The sequence below is a fragment of the Pygoscelis adeliae genome, unplaced genomic scaffold (assembly GCF_000699105.1).
Source record: "Pygoscelis adeliae isolate BGI_AS28 unplaced genomic scaffold, ASM69910v1 Scaffold85, whole genome shotgun sequence".
Classification (NCBI taxonomy): domain Eukaryota; kingdom Metazoa; phylum Chordata; class Aves; order Sphenisciformes; family Spheniscidae; genus Pygoscelis; species Pygoscelis adeliae.
Window position 1 is genome coordinate 8,214,248 of NW_008824900.1, and position 21,334 is coordinate 8,235,581.

Sequence of the window (21,334 nt, forward strand, 5' to 3'; positions counted from 1 at the left end):
AGGAGACGAAGAGGCATCTAACTTCCTTTTGATTTCAGAAAAATTAGGGGCACCTAGACCAATTTGAAACTCTGGCAATGGCTTCTCTGAATCCCAATGAGATCCTGTACCTTGAAGCAATGTCCCCTAGCTGTTCTTCTTAGGAAGGTCATTAAGCAAATGTGGCCTACCTAAGTCCCCTCTCTTCTTGAACACCGTTGAGGGCAAGACATGGCTGCCCGGACACCAGTGAAGAAATCCTGTCTGCTGGGAACTCCACTATGCTCACTATAAGTAGTTTTTAAGGCCTGTTTGTGGAGCTCAATAAGTCATAAAAACCAAAAAGTTGTCCAGCATCTGGCTCAGAAACTTGTATTTCCACTGGCTTGAAAGAAATTTGATTGTAGAAAATTGCGTTATTCATCTTAGTTTTTCTATTGAACATTATTCATCAAGTTAGTGATTGCTGAGTGTTGCCTTACTCTAGCTCTCTCCTTTAGGTGGTAAAAGCTTTTATTGTTCTGTCTCCTGAACCTACATCTCAAGATCCTGAAAAAATTAAGTCTTCAGCTGCAAGAGCATGTGAAAAAAAGTTACTGCACCTTACAAATACCCGAGAAAGGCAAGTATCACTGAGTTCTGAATATACAAGTAGTTCCTGGCAATGCACCCTAAAATTAAACTCCTCTAATCAAACCTAATAATCAGATTAGAAATACAATCAGGTTGTATTTTGGAATAGTAGAATTTTGCTTTTTTTCTCCTGGAACCTCTTTTTTTAATCAGGTTTTGAAATGTAACATTGAAAATCTGACCCCATCCTAGCTACGTAAGTAAACACTGCTTAGCTGAACATCATAGGCCTGTCCTGATAGGATCTGATGTTGTCTTCTTACATTGAAACTACAGATGAACCTATATTAGATTTCACTGTGGTTATGTACAGGGAAATGAAATGTTCCCTCACCTAATCAAATTGTGTCTATGAGCATAAACTTATCCTAATTATTTTAAACAAAAGAATCAGATTTTACAAATTAAATACAGTTATAAAATATTAAATGTATTTCTAGACATTTTGAGTGACTAACTGAACAGAGAAAGATAATGCTTGGATGTTACAGTAACAGGGGGTTTGAATACTATAGCGTGGGTGAAAGCCTCAGCTGGCAGCAGTCCATAGCCTGTTGAGTTCCTCAGCAGAGTTATCACAGTTTGCAGTGGTCGCAGATTATCAGGCGCAAAGGTTATGGCAGGTTTGGGCAAATCTCAGCACGATTTTCACAGCTCATTACTGGTGGCAGTGGGCTGTGCGGAGGTAAACAGTAGAACAGCCTTTCCAGGTGAGGCAGGAATCAAACTCCCCTAGCATCTAGAATGGTTGAAAAGAACCCCAGGGCATCCACGTTCAGAGTTAAACATGAATAGTTTATCAGGAGTAGCAGGATAAGCCCCACCTGGCTAAGCAATGGTGTGCAGCTCCCACCAAAAGTCTTCAAAAAAGACTTCACTGTCTGTCTTTGGCTTCCCTCAGATTCTGCACAGGGTTCCAACAGCAGTGATGCAGGGTTTTAAATTTCCCTTTTCCTGAGTAACAGCTTTGTTCTGGGAGATTAATTTTTCTCTCCTTGATTCAATCGGAACAGAGGGAAAACATGTTGGAGATTTTAAATGTAGTCCCATTTTTGCAGTGGAATAACTAGAAATAGCATTCAATTTTAAATGCAGTCATAAAAACATGTTGAAAAATGTAATCTGGTCAGAATTTCAGAATCTGGTTCTTTTTAAGCACATCGAGATTTCAGATGTGAGTAAGTACTTTTTGGTAAAATAATCCACTGTGTCTGAAGTGACATAATCGGATTGTTCATGTAATCCATTCATTTTGTGTAACTAATAAGTTTTTTAACATAATCTAATTATGACCTTGGGAAGTAATTGTTTTTAAAGCATTCTTAAAAACATAATCCTGGAGCAGATTCTTGGGGTTTGGTACTGGTCTATGTTGGGCTTTAATCAGATCTGGCTAGATTTTCCCCTGAGCCCTGTTCTAGTGGTGTAAATTGCTCCTTACAGCAGGGAAGGTCTTGCTCAGGAGGTTTCCTCTCTGCTGCCGTCACAGACTTCTCAATCTACACATTGGGTCAGTCAGACTCACCAACATGTTAGTGCAGTTTTGTAATGATACAAACCCTGAACTTGACCAGAAAAAAATGAAGAAACAAACAGGTGAATCAAAACATTTCTGTTCAGCGTGTGGGCAGGAGTCCTAGCTCTGCCTCATCGGCCAGGGTTTCATGCAAACAAATAAAGCCCCTTAGTTGCTCCCTTTGAAGTCCAAGTTTTGCTCAAATTCAGTGGTGTGTGATTGTCCCGCACTACTGATTTGAGGAATTACTGAGTCACTCAACTGATGAGCGCTGTTTCTCTAAAACGTAACTCATTCTTTTTGTTGGGCACTGGGACTGATGTGCTGCCTGCCTGCTTCATCCTCAAAAGAGCCCGTAGCTTTTAAAATTGCAGGCTTGTCACAGAAAAGGAACACAGTTTGGAATCAAGCTGTGTCAAAGTGCTAAATATTGTTGTTATTTCTCTTTACGGATGAGTTGGAGTTTGTTCAACAACTACCAAAGACGATCTCTGGGAAAATCCAAAGGAAGAAACTAAGGAACAAAGAGTGGGGAAGAGCTTAGCTTTGCTGCTGAGCTCCTGATCAGAACATGCTCATCTTGGACTGTTTTTCTGCCTCTGGCATCCTGTTCCCTATCAGTCTTAAGGGTGCTGGACAACATTCTGAGTAAGGGTAGAAGATACCAATTTTTGTCCTGGTGCTTTGGGGTGCTTCTAACATTGCTGTATATTCCCTTTAATTTTAAACGTATATGGGAGAAACTGTTTTGAAAATAATCATAAAAGAGGGGAAATCAGACTTGCCTTTAGCTTTTGCCTTTATTTTTGTATGTGCATTGTTATCACTCAAAGCCACAAAGTGTGCAACCATGTGTCAAATATTATTTTGTGAGAATGTTTTTTAATAATTGTTGATGATCAGGCTTACAGCTTTAGCCAGTGCTGGGTCACATCTACTTTCAGGATTAAATATAATCAAGGATTTCCTGGACCGAGTAGTCAGTTCAGACTGTGAGATATTTCCATAACAGTCAAGCACAGTTACGTGGGTAGGGGTGCAGCAGAGGTTTAGATCATCCCTGTTAGGTCATATCTCACATTTCTTGTTACCCCTCTGTGGCACTTGCACCTCACGCAGTGCTGCTACGGCACAGCCTGTGTGCTCTTTGTTCTTGCTTCAGAAGATGTAAGTAGGAGTTGAACTCTATGACCAAGGCTGTGTTTACGGGGAGCACAAAAACACCAGTGAACCAAAAAAAACCCAGGGTTATTTATCTCAAAATTTCCTGGTTCTGCTGTAAACCCACTGTGCAGTACCCATGAGCACATCTGCTGTTGTACCAAGAGCCTGGGAAAATAGCAAACGTGCTGTGTAGTAAAGCTGTTGATGACCTTTCAGGACAACTAATTGAGTTATTAACTGGCAAACAAACACAAGTCCCAGGAGAGGCTGTGCCGGGGGGTTCTGCAGGTGGATCTCGCCTCTTTTGTACCCTTAAGCTCTGAAACGGATATTGCTTTGCTTTCCAGCTACAAAGCACGTAATTGCCTGAGGTCAAAAACAAAGAGAAAACAAATGCACAAAACGCTTCATCCATGTAGATTACATCAATCTAAATGGATCTGAGCTTGCACTACTGAAACCAGGGGATGATTGAAAATTTATTTCTTTAGGAGCAGAATTAGACCTCAAATGAAAAATAAACCCCACTCTCTGGAGTACTTGCATGCTGAGAGCATTACATTTTTTAAGGAAATTACAAAAGTGACTGAAATGAAGTGGGTTTGGTTTTTTTATTAATCAGTCCTTTGGAGATTCATTCCACAGAGAAAGTCTTTAGGCTGCCTCCTGTCCAAAGTGGTGTACTTGAAGTAAGCAACAGACATGCCAGAGACGAACTGCATCATCTGCCTTGGGTGGTTCTCTACATTTGCATCACCAGCTGCGCTGAATTCTACTTTCTGGGAGCAGGTAGTTACATTTTGGTGAGCAAATGAGAAACTTCACTGGATTTCATTGCTACTACCATGAAAATCACTGGTCAACTGTTTTCTTCCATGTGTGCTGGTGGAAGGCTGCTATAGTACGCTCACGGTTTGGGGGTTGTCATACTTCTTATTTGTTTGTTCTAGGACTTTGAGGACAAATTAGGCTCACCCATCTCTGTGTGTATCGCCCATCGTTATTGCATCGAATAATAGTTAATGACATTTCCAAACAGTAGCAGCTGTGATGTGTTTCTCAAAACGTATTTACATGGCACAGGCAGCCAGGGGGATGTCACTAGAGTTGTTGCTGTAAACCCCTGAGTGCTCTTAGGAATTTACCCTGTTTTACCCTGGGAAAAGGGCCAAATCCAGCTGCCTTGCAAACTTGTGAGCAAACCCACTCATTGATGTCAGTCTCTCCGCATTGGGTTGAAGACGGGCTTAATGCCATCTTGTGTATGTGCGTTAGAAACAGCATGTGTGCAGGATGGCTCTCTGTGTGTGTGTACGTGTGTGTGTTACACAGCTCAACAGCCACTTAAAGGTCACAGTAAAGTGAGGAATGGGAGAAGTCATTTGCAACATGGGGAGAGCAGATGGAAGATATTGTGCCCTGTTACAGAGGCGTGAAGTTCCTCAAACCCCGACCCAAACGTTCTTGCTCTGACTCTCACTGTATGTGCTCCTGAAGTGTAAATTCAAAGAACTGAGCACTGCACTGTGTTTTTTCTCCAGGTTTCACTGGGAATTTCATGTGGTTGTCATTGCCCTGTCCATTTTAATTTCTCTGACTAAGTACACGGGCTTCCAGGCACCTTAAGACATAGTTATCCTTGCTCCCGATCTTGACTGAAAAATGGTAAGAGGAGAAGCAGGACCAGTTAAATAGCAGTCAGATCAGAAAAATGGGGTAATTGTCTTTCCAGATGACCTTAACATCAGTAAACAGTGTCACTTCAGGCAGTCTGCTGTATGCCTTTTTTAAAAAGTGTTAAAATGAGAGACAGGTAGCCTACAATTACTTTAGCTTTTGAGTAGCTGCTTTTTCAGGATATCATATGTGATTTACCAAGCTGGGGAGGGTAATCTCCTAACAGTGAACTCTGCAGCAGTAGGTCGGGGGAGCTGGCTCCGAGTCCACAACGAGACACAGAAGACAGGGAGAGAAGGTTGTACATGACTTGTGCAAAGACACTGATGCCAAAGTGGATAGTTTACTTCTGAGTAATTTCAGAGCTTACATTCAGTTTGCAAAAGTGAATTGAAAGCTTTCAAATACCCCTAACGCATAGCAATTCAGTGGTTTTCCTGGAAGATTGTCTATGCAGAGATTGCACACGTGGGCTCTAACAGCCTGGTTCTGCCCCTCCATAGTCCATTACTTCCATGGCTGCTATCTGTGCTTGTTGTTTCTAGCAGCATCTCTGACTGGTTCCCAACTCTGATCCTTAAATACACCCTTATTGCTTCTATATAGAATCACAGAATCATTAGGTCGGAAAAGACCTTTAAGATCATCGAGTCCAACCGTAAGCCTAACACTGCCAAGTCCACCACTAAACCATCTCCCTAAGTGCCACATCTACAGTCTTTTAAATACCTGTATTTAGATAGTCTATATATATTATACAGTCTATGTGTATGCTTACGTATAGCCTTTATTTATCTAGGTCTTATTTTAAAAATCTTTTCCCCTTGCAGGCCTTACTGCCTGCGGTAGCACTACTAGCAGACTGTACTGTGAGTGTAGTAGATTCACCTAAACAAAGTGTCTCATAATTGAGTACCTGGAGTTCCTGCATCACGTTGCTGCCTTCCAGAGCATGGATTTTGTGTCTCATCCCTTTGTCACCCTGTTTCATAGCAATGGCTCTGTAGTTTGAGTTTTCATTGTCCTCCTCAGAGCTGATGGCCTGCATCTGAACTGCATGTATTTTCTCCACCAAAGTGTCCATCAGATATTACAGGTGATATTTATTGGCACCAGGCTTATGAAAATCTTCATATCTTTATCATACCAATTCTCATACCGTGTTTAACTCCAGACTCTGAAAATAAAGCCCCACTGTTGCCATTTCCAAAGTCATTGGTGCCATAGAATAGAGTTATATATTAACATATGGTGGATTATCCATTCTCCAAAGGCAGTGAACCAGAAACGCAGTCATTCATACTCAGCGCTCTTTCCATCTTCTCTCAACTTTTTCAGTGACTGTGCCTTTCTTCAGAAGGTAATTGGAGAAACGAAATCTGCGCTCTCGAGAGGAAAATAATCCCCACCACGGAACGTGATGTGTGATACTAATGAAGGGCCACAACTGCTCAGAGAACTAGAGTGAGCCAGGAGGAGGCAATACTCGCCAATTAAGTACTAGGCAAGATATATGAGGAGGAGTTGAAAGAAGTCTCACCTGATCACAAGTAACATCTCCAGGTAAGCACAGCCTATTTCAACACCCTGAGAAATTAGGTTTTATTTAGTAGTTGTTCAAATACTTAGTCTTCTCAGAAATTAAAGATGCCATCTGCTAACGTACAACAAAATATATCTATAATGCCATATTTTATTCCTCTTTTTTCACATGATTCTCACTTTTATGAAGGAGGGTGGATTACCAGAGAGCAGTTCTACTTTTGTTTTGTCTCAAGCAGACTGAAGAAGTAGCTTCTTTCTGCAAGCACATCTTCTAGGTCTGAGTCTGCAATCACTGGCTCAGATCTAAGGGAAAAATAAAACGGCAGCCAATTCTACAAAGATTTCACTGATTAACCGTGAGTACTGGAATCAGGATTTTTTTAATGACCTGTTAAGGACAGAGGGACGAAGCAATATGTTATAAGCAGACTATGTGAAAAAAGAAAAGCCCTCCACCTGTATCTGAAGCTGAATGTATCCTGAGCACCACGTTCCCATACACACGGCTCTAATTCACTTCACTCTTTTGCAAAGTGTTTTCAGGGTAATACACAACTATAAGTGGTATTTTGTGAAACCAGATGCAACTCTGTATATTTAAGGACAAATGCAGATGGGGCCAAAGCATTAGTTCAGTAAACAAATCAATAATAGAATGTGGAAAACCACCTCTTGAGTTATTCATGATACTTTGCTATCCAACTAATACAAGGCAAATGCCAGGAGGAGGAGGGGACACAATCTTTTCTTTGGACAAAAGGAAGGCAGAGCAAATAGTGCAATGTGGAACATACTTCTGGTTAACATTTATTGTTTTAGCAACAAAAGCAACACTGAGGATGTTTATCACATCTCCTTCGTATTGGCTAAATGCACAGACCCCTCACCCCCGCCTGCTAGCGACTACCCTGGTCTTTGAGTAGTTGTGTGTGATGGTTATATCCTGGATTCTGAGGCAAAAACTAGGAACAGAAGATGGCATCCATCCTGCAACCAAATCTGTGTTTGCCATTAGTAGCCTTGTAGGGCTGGGGGAGACTGCTGTGGTGCTTAAAACATGGGAATAGTGGGTACATGTCCTGACAAGTTCTTGTTCCTTTTTTTTTTTTTTTTAAAACACCTAGCTGTTCACAGTTTCAAGCCCCTCCTTTGGTTGGACAGAATAGGAATTGTCAGCTCCAAGGGGAATTCTCTGAGAAACCTGTGGACAGGTGAAAAAGCAGGAAACTTAAAAAGGTTACCAGAGCTCTAGCTTACCCATAAGGAGAGGTGGGATAAAATGTCATAAAGAGGTGGACTTGCTGCTCTGCATACATCTGTTCCATTTGGAGCCAACAGCTCATCTGGGAATGTGCACATCCTAATGCTATTGTTGATTTTTCTGTCTCTTGCAGGAGGGAAATAATCATTAAAAAATAGTTCCGATGGTTATCGTCTCCAAAAGCCCCCGTATATCTGCTTTTGTGCCATGAAGATTTTACTTGAATTTCAAGTGTTGCGGTCCCCATGGAGCATCCAGACACTCTGCAGATTATTCTGCCAGTAGCACAAGACTTTTGCACCTTTGAATTTCTCAGATTATGAAGCTATCGGTCGTTGTGAACAGGAAGTGCCTGAGTACTTTAATTTTGTAAGTGATGTGCTGGACAAGTGGTCTCATATGGAAAAAGTATCATTTCTGACCCTGTAGATTCAGCATTTTTAGTGAAACTGTGCCCCTATCCTCAGAGTCAAGTCTAAAACCATCACTGGCTTCAGTGGGACCAGAATTTCCTCCCCGATTTCTATTTTAACATGATCTTACATTGCAGAGAAAGGAGAGGCAATTTGCTTTAGCATCAGAGGGGACATGGTGCTTTGTCTCTGTGACTCTGATTCAGCAGTGCTGGGTTCGTAAAAGCCTCTTGCAATGCTCGTAAATTACTTAAATCAGGTAGATATACACACACCAACTTATACGTGCCTTGGAAAAGGGCTCTTTTAAACAAAACATGCTTAATATCCCTGCCTTAGAATATGTAACACTGTCAGATTCCACTGCCTGGAGCATCCCAAAAACTCTGCAAGGAACTACAGGAGTCTCAGAAGTAACCAGCATGCTATTTACCCTTGCGTTGTGTATAGGAACGAAAGGGACCATCAAATCCAGCTCTGTGGTGGATGAATGGAAAAGGAGATGAAATGAAGTGGAACTTTGAAGAGCTGGGCTTCCTGTCCCAAAAAGCGGCCAACATGGTCTCAGGGCCACACAGTCTGCAAAGAGGAGACACGGTTTTAATGATTCTACCCCAAATCCCAGAGTGGTGGCTGCTGAATGTGCCTTGTATGCGAACAGGTGAATTGTATCATTCCTAATGGTCTGTAGATTGTTTGTTGCCTTCTATGCCAAAAGTTGGTTAACAATTCATTTAACAATTACATTTCTTATTTGACTTCGTAGCTTGAACATTTGACAATCAAAGGGGCTGACAGGGTAGTCTCTTATGACTGGTGGAATTACCTTCACCATTTTTCTTTCACTTTCTGTGGCTCGTGTTGATTGTGTTAAATCAGTTTGGTTGTGTTAAATCAATTTGATTTAACTTCAACAGACTTAAGTTAAAGCTGCCAGTGTTTACTGCCCCGAAGTTATACTTTCTACTTACATTGCGCATGGAGCAAAGGATCTTGTAGAAACAGAAGTTATTTTGTACTTCAAATCTGCACATCTGTATCCAAGTTCAGGTGCGTGGGACTTGTTTTACCTTCTTCTCATTTCTGGATTGAATGGTGATGGTATTCAACAAATCAGGAGAAGCTATGAAGTGATTAGGACTGAAAGTGAAAAATACCTAATAAATTTCCCATTTTATTGCACTTTCAGGTGTTATCATCATCCCAGGGACAACACAACTGACAGCAGAAGACATTTGCTGTAGATTGCTGGCTTCAAGGCTAAGTGCTTTATTACAATTGATGTGCTTGCTCCTGCGCTGGACTCAGTTGCATCCAAGTGCCAGTTTCTGAAAATGAAGCTAATTGTATCTGAAAGCAGCAGGACCAAGTGGCTGAACTTCTGTGATTTGCTCAAGTGCCTTCTACCTTAGCTCCATCATACTTATCTCTAGTGGAGAATTTCTCATGTTTAAACACATTTGTGCACTTGTGTCTCATTAATGAACTAGATACCTTTCAGGGGCTGGGAGAGAAGGCAATTTAGTCTCTTTTCTATGAAGAAGGGGAATATTTGGGAATAGCCAAATTGATAATTAAAAAATAAGTACACTCTTATGATGTCTAGGTTTGTTACATATGACTAGGAAATAATATGGAAAAATGGATAGGAAAGCCTCTTTTATTGACAGCTGTGGCCTATTTACCCTCTAAAGCTCAAAGAAAAATATTCTATACAAATTATTCCAATCCATATTCCTAAAACTCGATGATAGTAAGGCTAATGTGAATAGGTTTTCACTATGAAAGGCTAAAAAAGCACACTGCAAAATGAACCTCGTGTTTAGGAATCCACGTGCCTCACTACTGAAAAGCAGCTACTAAAATGGCACCCAGCAGACAGCTCTTCACTGCAGTGCGTGGGACTGTAGAAGGGGTGGAGAAGCAGAGTGGGGAACAGAAGCAAAAACCCTGCTGCAATCTGCTCAAGGCCCTAGGTGTGATTTTACCAGCTGATATTTTGTTAAAAGCATCTATGTAGCTAAAGCCATTCTTTCAAGGTGGGATCCAAGCTCTTCAGTCACTTTAAGAGCTTTGTAAGATGTACCATGTGTTCTCACAACCACAGGTGTCCGAACTAGCATTACCTGTGCAGCTCCCTGTACAGTCTCACTGTATTTCCATCTGCTCCTTTGAACAATTGCCCACGTCAGTGTCACTAAAGCGGAAGATGGAGGAGGCAGTCACACTGCATTCTCAAACCTCCTAGAGCTACTGAAACATTGTCCAGTCGATTTGATGAATCCTCTTTCATGCTGGGCTAATATTCCATGGCTCAGTTCCATGGCAGAGCGTAAAATTGATTTGATAAAACCTAAATATTGTCTGGAACTGCATTGGTCCTGCAGAGGCTGTCACTGGTGGTCAGGCAGGTAGGCTGTCTGGTTTCCCCGGATGGCTGCCTTGCGAAGTGCTGGCTGTCTGGCTCCAGGGTTGCTCAGCTGTCAGGCTCCCAGTCTTCCCAGAGCGCTGGGCTGCTGTCCGGCCTGGCTCGTTGTCTCGCCATATCGCTGGCAGCCTGCCTACCTAGTGGGCTAATTGCCCAGACTTCCCAGCTCCCCATGTCCTCGGCTGCCTCAGCTGGCTGCTAGACTGGCAAGGAGTCTGCGGGGCTCGGGAGCGAGGGCTCCTGGGCAGCCAGTCTGCCTGCCAGCCAGCACAGGGAGACAGCTCTTCGGGGAGACAGATGTCCCATGCCCAGCCCTGCAGGCATGGGCAGTGTTTGCATGCCAGGCAAAACCTTTGTGAACATCAGCCCTGGCAGAGAAAAAGAAGCGGTTTTGCTTTCTCATCCTAGTATGAGATGAGAAGTATTTTCTTCCCATGTGCCAGACGACCAAGGGTTTGAGCCTCCCCACACTTCCAAAACATGGCAAGGATTACTAACCAGTGGGACCACCTATCAAAAGAAATGGTGGGTCCTCCCTCAGCTAATCACACTAAGGCTGGAAGATACGCTTTCTGAAGGGCACTTTGGTCAAACCCAAGATGCTGGGCCTTTGGTGGTTGTTAAGGGAAGCAAATAAAAGACAGCCAGCTGGCGTTTTAATCTGGAGAAGGTGGACATGAAGAATAGTTAAAGAGTAAGATCAGCAACACTAATACAGAACTAGCAGTGCAAGAGTGAGGGGATCTCACTAGTTTCTTAGCCCTCACATCTCGCTATACAAACAATCCTGCGTGTACTGGACACAAAGGATCCAAGCTAAGTGTGCTGAATAACACCAGCCGCTGTTTCATATAACCTTTCATTTTTATTAAGGGCTGCCCCTGCTGTCCATAACTGCATGAAGACAAAAAGCCAGGATCCAATGGCAATCTATTTTACCAGTGGTGCCACAGGCTCCCCCAAAATGGTTGAACATTCCTATGGAAGCTTTGGTCTGTTGTTTTTTCTCTGTGGAAGGTAAAGTGTTCAGATTATTATGCCTTTACAGCTCTGAAATGAGAAGCAAACATAAGAGTTTTTGTATGTGATAAAATTATGATAGATGATGAGGCTCCCACACTACTGTATGTGTCGTTTCTTTTTTGGTCTCCTCAGCTGAATTCTACCCATGAAGCAAGGATCTTGTTCGATATGGTATATGGCTCCATTTTAGAAACTACTTGCCTGTTAATCCAGGCTAAATAACATTTAAATAAATGAGTTAGGATACCGTTAGATTTTCTTTATCTTTGCCATCAGTATAAAGGCTAGGCAAAAGGCATTTATTTGAGCTCTTGAGTTTTGGACCAAATTTACCATGCCTTTCTAAGAAAAAAAACCACCAAACCCCTCACATTTTTTTAATTTCCACTTGCAGACTCCCTTATATTGGCCACCTTTGTCTTCAACAGATACTGGATGAATTTGACTCCCTCAGACATCATGTGGAACATGTCAGACACTGCTTGGGTAAAGGCAGCTATTGGGAGTGGTTTTGGTCTGTGGTTCCAGGGCACGTGTGTTTTCATGCATGCCATGCTGCAGTTTGATCCAAGAGCAATCTTAAATGTAAGAACACCATGCTCACAATGAACAGTTACTCATATTTCATGTTGTTTTCCAGGCAGGTCACAAAACTAAGCCTCTTAGGTTTATGGGATTAGCTCTTTTAAGATGGCAGAACCACAAGGTGATTGTTCTTTGAATAGGAATATAATACAGGAAGGATTTTGCAGCATGTCTCTTCTGGGCACAGGATATTACCAGCTGCTTCTGATCAGTAGGAGTTACTGGTATTACTTAAACCTCTCCCCTACTGTATTTCACTATTGAAATTATAAATGAGCTGAATTACATGTAAATCAATATTTTAATTATGCTGCCGTGACCCTTAAGAAAGGCAAGTCAGTACTGGAAAACACTGAAGCCGTGAGATATTGACTTGTTCTTAAAAAATTATTTTTCAAGCTTCTCAAGCCAATCTGAGTTTTAATCTAACACAAAGGGAAGAGTGCTGTTCCCAAATGGCTCAAAGCACCTATGGGGAAAAGTGTACATTCCTAACGTATGGTGGTTATTTGGGGATTTTAATCCCGTTTCATTTCCTTTCTAAAATGGTAGTTGCTAGTTTGGTTTTCTTTTTTGGATAAATTTCTTGGCCTTGCAAGCATCCACTTGCAACGTGCATGGGGTTTCACATCTCTGCACAAAATGAAGTTTTCTAGTAGAGGCTGCTTTACCCATGGTGTGGCTGAAGGGAAGGCTGGTGAATGAGAGGTCCTTCCCTTGCTTTTATTTATCGCTACCTGTCCCCCTCTCTGAGCAAATTTTCATTGCAGGCAGAAGTGAGGTTTAAAAAAAAAAAAACAAAGCAAGGCTTAGCTCTACATGAGTGACTGTGAATCATCTGCTGGTGTTAAGGTTGAGAAATAAAGATGTGTCAGAAAACAGAGGCTCAGCTGAGATCTTTAGTTTTCTAGCAAGGCACTCCTGTCCTGTGTTCTGTCCCAGCTAAAGGAGGATATATAAATTTGCTAGTCCAAAACAACCTTTTAATACGGCATTACTCGCAACTCAGCCAGAGCTCATGGCGACTTGGCTCTGGGCACGTCAGGCCCTTTGTCAGGACAGCTAAGGGAATTGCAGCATATCTGTTGCAACAGTCCATTGCAGAAAGTGTGGGGCCAGATAAAAGACTGACACGGGCAAAATGTTCAAAAGAAACTCTAATTTTAGGTGCCTCCATTTTGAGGTGCCTGACTTCGTCCTAGAGTGAGATGTGGGCTTTACTGAAGTCCCCTGCGAAACTTACATTACACCTCCAGGGCCAGGGTTTCATACCAAGGGATGGTCCTTGTGCTTCAAGTGAGCATCAGGACAAATTAGCTACACCAGTGATTTACCACAGTCAATGTATCACCTCTTCAGCTGATGTTTGGGGCACTGTAACATCTTTCCTGAATGCTCACAGCGATGGCAACTACTTTGCTTTCCATGTAAGTGGAGTTACAATCAGGTCTTGTAATTTGTGCCCTAGTACAGAACAGAAAGGAATAGTTAGCGGCAAGTTTTTTCCCAAAACAATATTTTTTAACCCTTTTTTTTTTTTTTTTTTAAATTTGTCAGACCTTCTGCAACTATCCAGTGACCACTCTGTGCAGCGCCCCAACTGCATGGTGGTACAGCATGACCTCACCAGGTACCATGCATCTGTTAAAAGTGACCATGCCACGTCTGTTCAAGCTATTGCCTGGCTCTTTAACAACAATTTCTATGGGTCCTTACAGCCACTTAAACTCTCAGAGTGGCGGAAAGTCTGTGTTAGAGGCAGGGGCTGTGAGGAGGCCGAGCCCTTTCCTTAGTACTGCGGAGACAGGTGACAAAATCCACCCGTCAGGCACCTCCAACCCAGAGCAAATTTTGCCCTGAGGAGTTACAGACAGTAAATAGAGAGCCAGTACTCAGCCCTTGAAGGCACACATGTGGCTGCACTGCCATCAGTCCTGTGCGTCTTTGCAGCTCACTGCTTCGGCAGCCCCTTTCCAGCCCCACTCCAGCTGGAGCTCTAGGCTTTCTCTCAACCCTAACCCTAATTGTAAGATTAGAGTCCAGTGTGCCCTGAAGTCATGTGGTTGGACATACAGATGTCAGGCAGAGCAGAATTTGTCCCTTTCTATTCCTTGATAGTCAGCAATGTCCTCTGTCTATGAAGGTACGCATTCAAGACACTGAAGCACTGTTTGACCAAAGGGGAACCACTCAACCCAGACGCGATGGTACAGTGGAAAAGCCAAACAGGACTGTCTATGAAGGCTACGGCCAAACCGAAATCGTACATTCAGCTTTTTTGTAAAGGGTTACAACTCAGCTATTACTTAGGGGACTTAGATGTCTCATTCCTCTTGGTAAATATGGAACTTGGCCATATATATTTGACTGAAAAGAAAGATGGCATTAGAATACATGGCAATTGTCCTCAAGAGGGTTTATCGTTTTGCTTAGAATTACGGCTTGGTTATGATACTGCTTCTAACCTACTTAAGCTGTAAAACATCTTGAACTTTTTGTCCAAGTCTCTCAAAGTTCACAAATGTTTTGGCTCGCACAGATGGAAGATTTAGATCTTATGCTAGCTCAACAGTGGGCACAGTACAAGAACAGGAATAGCCTCAGGAATGACGGTGAATACCTGGGCTGGTTGTTTGTCTTTTCCAACAGGGAATGATATGTGCAAATATGAAAAGAATGAAAATTAAGCCAGGTTCCTTGGGGAAGGCAGCTCCCCCCTGCGATGTTCAGGTATGGTCGTCTCCTTTTCTGTTTGCTATTGATTTCAGAGGAAGTAAAACACAAGAGAGTACAACATGCTGTACAAGTTTCGGTACCATACAGTGGTATTCAGGGCTGGCTGAATTTTTTGGTTGAGTTGTTGGCTGCTAGTTAGTTTTAGAACACGGCTCTCTCAAAATGGGAAGTTATAATCACCCATTTGCCTTTCTTATTGCAGATTATAGATGAAAATGGCAGTGTTCTGCCTCCTGGGAAAGAAGGAGACGTTGCTATCAAAATGGATGTCAAGTGGCCATTTACTTTTTTAACTCGATACCTGGTAAGCCAAAAGTGAATTTCCAGAGAGCCAGTTCAGGCCTGCAGCATGGTATTATTTATACCAACAGGAGCAGGTGCAACACCAGAGAGCTGTGGCTCTTCTTGAATTGACTTGACAGTGTTCTGACTTAGGAAACTTCCATTCTCTCCCCCATTCTTCTGCAGACATACTGTGTGATCTTCAGTTCTGTATCTGCCCTTGTGATCAGTTTTCCCCTCTGGAAAAAGCAAGCACAGGCTCTTACATACTTGAAACAGAAAACAAGCAGTGAAAGATACTATGGGTAGTGTCCAAAGAGGCAAAACTCATCTCTTAGCTTAAGGCTTCTAAATATTTAGAATATTTAATTGTTGCTTGTTCAACGGGATGATCCAGTGAAAACTGCTTCCGCAATCCATGGGAACTTCTGTATCACTGGAGACAGAGGGAGCGTGGATGAGGATGGATACACATGGTTTATGGGGAGATCTGATGATGTCATCAATTAAAATGCCAAGCAATGTCTAAAAAATAACCATGTACCTTTCACCTACTAAGCATTTAATTTCTCTCCCCTAGGTATTGTATCGGACCATTTGAAAGAGAGTGCCCTGATACAGCACCCAGCTGTCATTGAGTCAGCTGTTGTCAGCAGCCCAGATCCCATCAGAGGAGAGGTAATTAGTGGTCACTCTCCTATTCATAAAGTGCCTTGTGTGACAGAGCTTACACTCAACTTCCACTGAATTCATAAGACTCTTAATATAGCTATACAAACTTTTCCATCACTTTACCCAAAGCGAGGGGAGCAGTAGTTTGTGTATCCCGTATTCCTTTTTTTTTTTTTAATGAAAATATAATCCTTAGTTTCCTGAAGAACATGACGCTGAATATAAAGGTGACTGGTAAAAATTGATGTACACTTTGACCCGCTGCCTGGAGAATTATAATCTTTACTTTAGCAATGTATGTTTACAGAAAAGGCCCCAGCATCTAAGAACCTCAGAACAGTGCTTTACAGAACTCTTACAAATTTGGAAGCAGAGTTTGAAACTTCTATCATGTATTACTTAGGACCTTTACTAATGTAAGGTAGAAAGTGTCTTTCATCCTGATTTTAAATTTGCTTACACAAAAGCGAATTTTGCTCTGCAGCGCAGGTGTGATACAGCAAGCCTGTACTGCAGGCAACAGTCACTTATTCTCAATTAATTGCCTCATTTGTTAGGTTCCTTTAGTTTAATTAATGCTGTATTTTTATTTATTTTCCCTTTGTAGGTGGTAAAAGCTTTTGTGGTCTTGTCTCCTTCCTTTAAGTCACAAGATCCAAAGAAACTGGCCTGTGAATTGCAAGATCATGTCAAGAAAGTCACTGCTCCATACGAGTACCCCTGAAAAGCAAGTAAACATGTGTATTAAAAAAAAATTAAAAAATCCTAAACACCTATTTTAACTGTGCAGAGGCTAGAAACAGAAAGATTAGACTCAGTTCAAACTCAGTAACAAACAAGCCCAAATATGTACTGTGCAAGAAAAATGACAAATACTATTTTAAAGAAGATTTTGGAAAATAATAGATACAACACAATCTAAAACCAAATTGGAGTTATTTCCCCGGTCACCAAATTCTTATTTAAATTAAGTAGGATGGAAACCTATGCTGTTCTGAAAAAAAATTTCTAAATGAAATCCGCTCATTTTACTTTTTTCCTCTTTTGAATCAGATTGAATTTGTCCAGCAGCTGCCAAAGACAATCGCTGGGAAAATCAGATGGAATGAACTGAGGAACAAGGAGTGGGGACAGGTTTAGTTTCGATAAGCAATCTAAAAAAGCCTATCCCTATCAATTTCATTCATAATGCAGCTTTTCTGTTACAACTGTAAGCACCAACATAGGATTATATTTCACCTGTTAGGCAGTGATTGTGTAATAATGCACAAGGTTTAAAAACTCCAACTGTACATTTTTTACGTTCTTGTGTTCTTAACAAAAATCAAGCCTACTTAGCAAGGCATATGCAAACCTATCTTCCAGCCACCTGACGCTTTTCAGAACTACGGTACAAGCAGAAGTAAGCGATTGCCAGGTGAAGGGGAGGTGTGTTCATTCTTTGAGACCAGATACTTGAACTCACAAGAGGCTTATTCCTGAGGAAATCATGATAGCATGTAATGAAGTTCCCAGAAATGGCCACAGATCTTGCATGCATCCAAGTTAAGCACCCTGCTTGTATGAATCTTGAAAGTCTCAAGATTTAGAAATTAACGTGTTAACAATGAATGTTCAGTAAGTGCAAATTATGAAAAATCAGGAGTAAAAGAATGTGGACATCTTTAAGACTGCAGCATAGGCAGCATCTAAATGTCAGAGATAGGCTTGACAAATGGATGGTAGCTGTGCAGCAGTTTTTTCTGAAGACCTGTGGGTCCTGTAGACACACAGATGAGCGAGAGAGAGAAGGAAAAAAAAAAAACCAACAAACCCAAACCACAAACTATCCATGAGTCTATCTTTGTCCTTAATAATATAAGTAGGCTGTCTTGAATCGTGATCACTGACATCAGCCACCAATAAACATTCACTGTTGACCTTCATGTCTGGTCTCAAATGGTTCTTTCCTATGTGTGACCTAGACATTGCTGGTTTTAATCCACACACAAAAAGCTTTAAAATTTGAAGAAAACACCGATGGAGATAAGAAAGCAGAGTTTTAATAAATGGGTGGTAACGAGACAGGTCTAGGGAAAAAAGTTGTCTTAATTTTCCAACTTCTAAAACAATTTTGAGAGAAGAGGAAAATATGAATTAAACACTGTTGAGAGATTTGAACACATTCTTTTCACTAAACCAAGACAAGTAACAAGTGGTGTTCTTCAAGATGAGTCTTTTCCCATTAGCAACCCACAGCCTTTTATGCTAGTAATTAAATACTAAAGCTAGACAGTTGTACAGGAAGCATACTCAAAACCCTACTGGAAAGCAGGTTATAGCTGCACTGGTTTTGGTTGTTTTTTAAAAGTCACTGGGATATCAAAAAAGCTGCAGTAACAAATGGACAACAGAAAGACTCACTAACATTACCTTCAATCTGAAACAAAATTAATACTGTAAAGCTAAAACTGTACCAGAACTTAATTCCCCTTATCCAGCATGGTATAATGGAGGGCTTCTTTCATAAGAAGTTTCCAAGCAGTATTTAAATTCAAATTTTGAGACCTAAGAAAAAAAATTTAAAAAGACTTTATAAACCTCCCCCAAGGATGTGGGAAGAGCAGCAAAAGGCTATTTGCAGGAAATTACTCAAAAGGATTCTGTTCCATGATTACAGCATTTCCTATAAACCAGTAACTGCTGTATACACAGCTAATGTAAACACACATGTAGGTCTTGCTAAAACCATCTGCAATGCCTGCACTGTACTTCCACTGTTCTAGAACAGTCAAATCTATTACTCTAACTCATCTGATAGTATTCAAGTATTTTGATCATAGCAGTTCTTCCCATTCACTTTCAAGACAGCATATCCTTGTAGAGCGATGTGTGTGTGTGTGTGTATATACATATATATAAAACTCTCCATCATACAGGAAATGAGCAGGTTTAGTTCATTCTGTTGTTCACACAGAAAAATGTATCTGTTGTCAGATCACTTCCTTAAAAACCCTCTGCAAGCAACTGTCTTTTTCAGATCTCTCACTTCTGTCAATACTTCCTGATAGAGCTGATTCTGCACTGCCTTTTTTCTGTAGCTGCCAAATATTACAAAGGAGAGTCGATACATGTCAAGATGGCCACATTTACATATGCATGCACACACACAAGTTCTTTTTGTGCTAGGTAAAGGCAATGCAGAACAAAGCCGTAGAAGAATGACAGCAAGCTTCACCAAAAAGGTGACACACTCTTAAGCACTCTTACATCTGCTGTAATGTGAGCTCCACCTGCAACGAGCATTAAAATTCTTACGCGTGTGTCTTGTTTTAAAAACGAGATTTCAAAACAAAACCTACTCTCCTCTTAAAATGCCCTTTCAGAACTCTAGGGCAACTTTTTTAATAGGTTTTGATTGTGTTTATCTTTCCCTTCTACCACATTTTCTACACTGTCAGCACATCATTCCCCTTCGGCTCAGGTTCTATTTCACCTTGATTCTTGTTCTCTTGTTTTACTTCTTTTGAGCTCTTCTCCTCCTCGGTTTCTGGTTTTACTACCTTCAAGTTCTGGTCTTCTGTCAGACTTGATGGGTTTTGTTGTGCATCTTCTTTGCTGCTCTTCACCACCTCCTGTAGATTGTATTTTCTGAACAGAACATAGTCTCTCACCACACTCAAGCAACAGACGTTTTTTATTATTTCCACCACAATTGTATATTGTGGGTTATTAAGATCAACTTTGTTTTCTGGATTGAGGCTGCCCACAATTCCTGTAAAACAAGATGTAGTTTAAAAGATGCTGGAAAAACTCTTTCAGAGCATAAGCACGCCCTATTGAAAGGATAAAAGTTAAGAGAGAGAAGGCAACATCCTCCTTAGCTGTAACCAATTACTCGGTTTTGTAATCACTTAAAATAGCAGAACACAGCAGGACTCTTAGAATATACCACCAGTAGGACTGAAGTAATTGAAAAACTATCCCACCAAGAAACAAAATACTCGAGTAAGGTGGAGCTATTTTCTGAGTCATATACTCAATGGAAATAGTAACACATTATTTCAATATAGCATCCAGAGAGAAAGCCTGATAGCAGTCATTTCAACGCACATATGACTGACACTCCAAATCACATTGAACGCTGTACTCTCTTCTGCTTGTTGTCTCTTAAGACATTAACACCAACAAGGAATATTGATGTCAAGCTTTTTTAAGTCTTAGAGAAGCTTTTGTAATTCAACATACAGATTTTAAGCAACAAGTATGTATGCCCATTAAGACCACTTTTAATAATCTGACCTATGTTATGCATGCAGTTGTGGACTGCTTATATACTTGTTCTTAGTTCTGTGTGAAATCCATACATACCTGCCAGTTCCTTAATTACTTCTTCCCTACTCACATGACTGTTATTACGAGCTTTGTAAACAATCTGAAAAGTACCCTTATTAGGGACTTTAAACCAAGGCTCAAAAAACGTTTCCGTGTATTTTTTCATATCCTCCATAAAAGCCTTGCAAGTTCCAGAAATGGGCAGCATGCGCAGAATGACTCTTGTCTTCTTCTTTTTAGTGGCGTGTATGTCCTTTAATATATGGTGCACCAGGTTCTCAGGTTCTACAAGAAAAACAGCTAGGTATGAGAAACAAATTGAAGGCATTTTCTCCCTTCTCTCCCCTGCCCCCAAATAATAAGCTGGGGAAATGCATGCTTGTCTGCACTGCTGTCAGCCTCAAATCCTTTTCTGTAAAGAGTTGTTTTACTATACCAAAACTAGATAATCAAAGATTATTTTGTCAAAGCAGATTCCTCTACCTTTAGCAACTCCACTAATGACAAAATTCAGTGGCAATGCCAAAGGGAATGGGAAATCCTGTATTTGTTTTGTACACATGGGTTTCTTGGAAGTCACGCTCTGTGGCCTTTTACTAACACTGCTCAGAGCAGTTTATCCCCACAGCATTACACAGCGTTGGCTGATGTCCCACCTATGCCCCGGGTTCTGATGAAGACCACGTTGTTGGCACCGCTCTCCACTGACTGGAACCGCCGCAGCTTCTGCTCTGTCGAGGCGCGGATCTGGCCGACCTCCTTCTTCAGGGCAGCCTCAACATCGTCCTCATCCTCCTCCCTCTCGCTTCCAGACAGCCGCTCCTCGTGATCTGAAAACTTCACACAAGGCACGTCTCTTGTTTGGTGAGTACCAAGCAAGTGCCCACAACTTAAAAACCGGCAGCAAGGCACCACCACGTCCAGGGGCCTGGAGGTGACAGGCAAGGGCCTTTTCTCCAGCCAACCCGCGGGGCTGCGCTGGGCTTTGCTTACAGGAACCGGCATTTTCGTGTGTGTGGTGAACAGACAGGTTTTTTTTACATACAGAAAGGGAGAGGAGGCCTCACGGCGCTGCTCTCCCCGCCCCACCGGCATTAGCGCGGCCA

General features: G+C 41.6%; 1 protein-coding gene and 1 pseudogene across 1 annotated transcript; one reads left to right on the top strand and one right to left on the bottom strand.

The window, feature by feature from the left end:
- Positions 1–7,982: 7,982 nt before the first annotated feature.
- Positions 7,983–17,054, top strand: LOC103917646 (annotated as a pseudogene).
- An 881-nt stretch (positions 17,055–17,935) lies between these two features.
- On the bottom strand, positions 17,936–21,233 carry THUMPD1 (THUMP domain containing 1). Its single transcript, XM_009324833.1, has 3 exons — positions 20,885–21,233; positions 20,265–20,513; positions 17,936–19,668 (listed from the first exon to the last, which is right to left on the bottom strand). Exons 1-3 carry the CDS (start codon positions 21,231–21,233, stop codon positions 19,343–19,345), a joined length of 924 nt encoding a protein of 307 aa, XP_009323108.1. The 3' UTR covers positions 17,936–19,342.
- Positions 21,234–21,334: the final 101 nt, after the last annotated feature.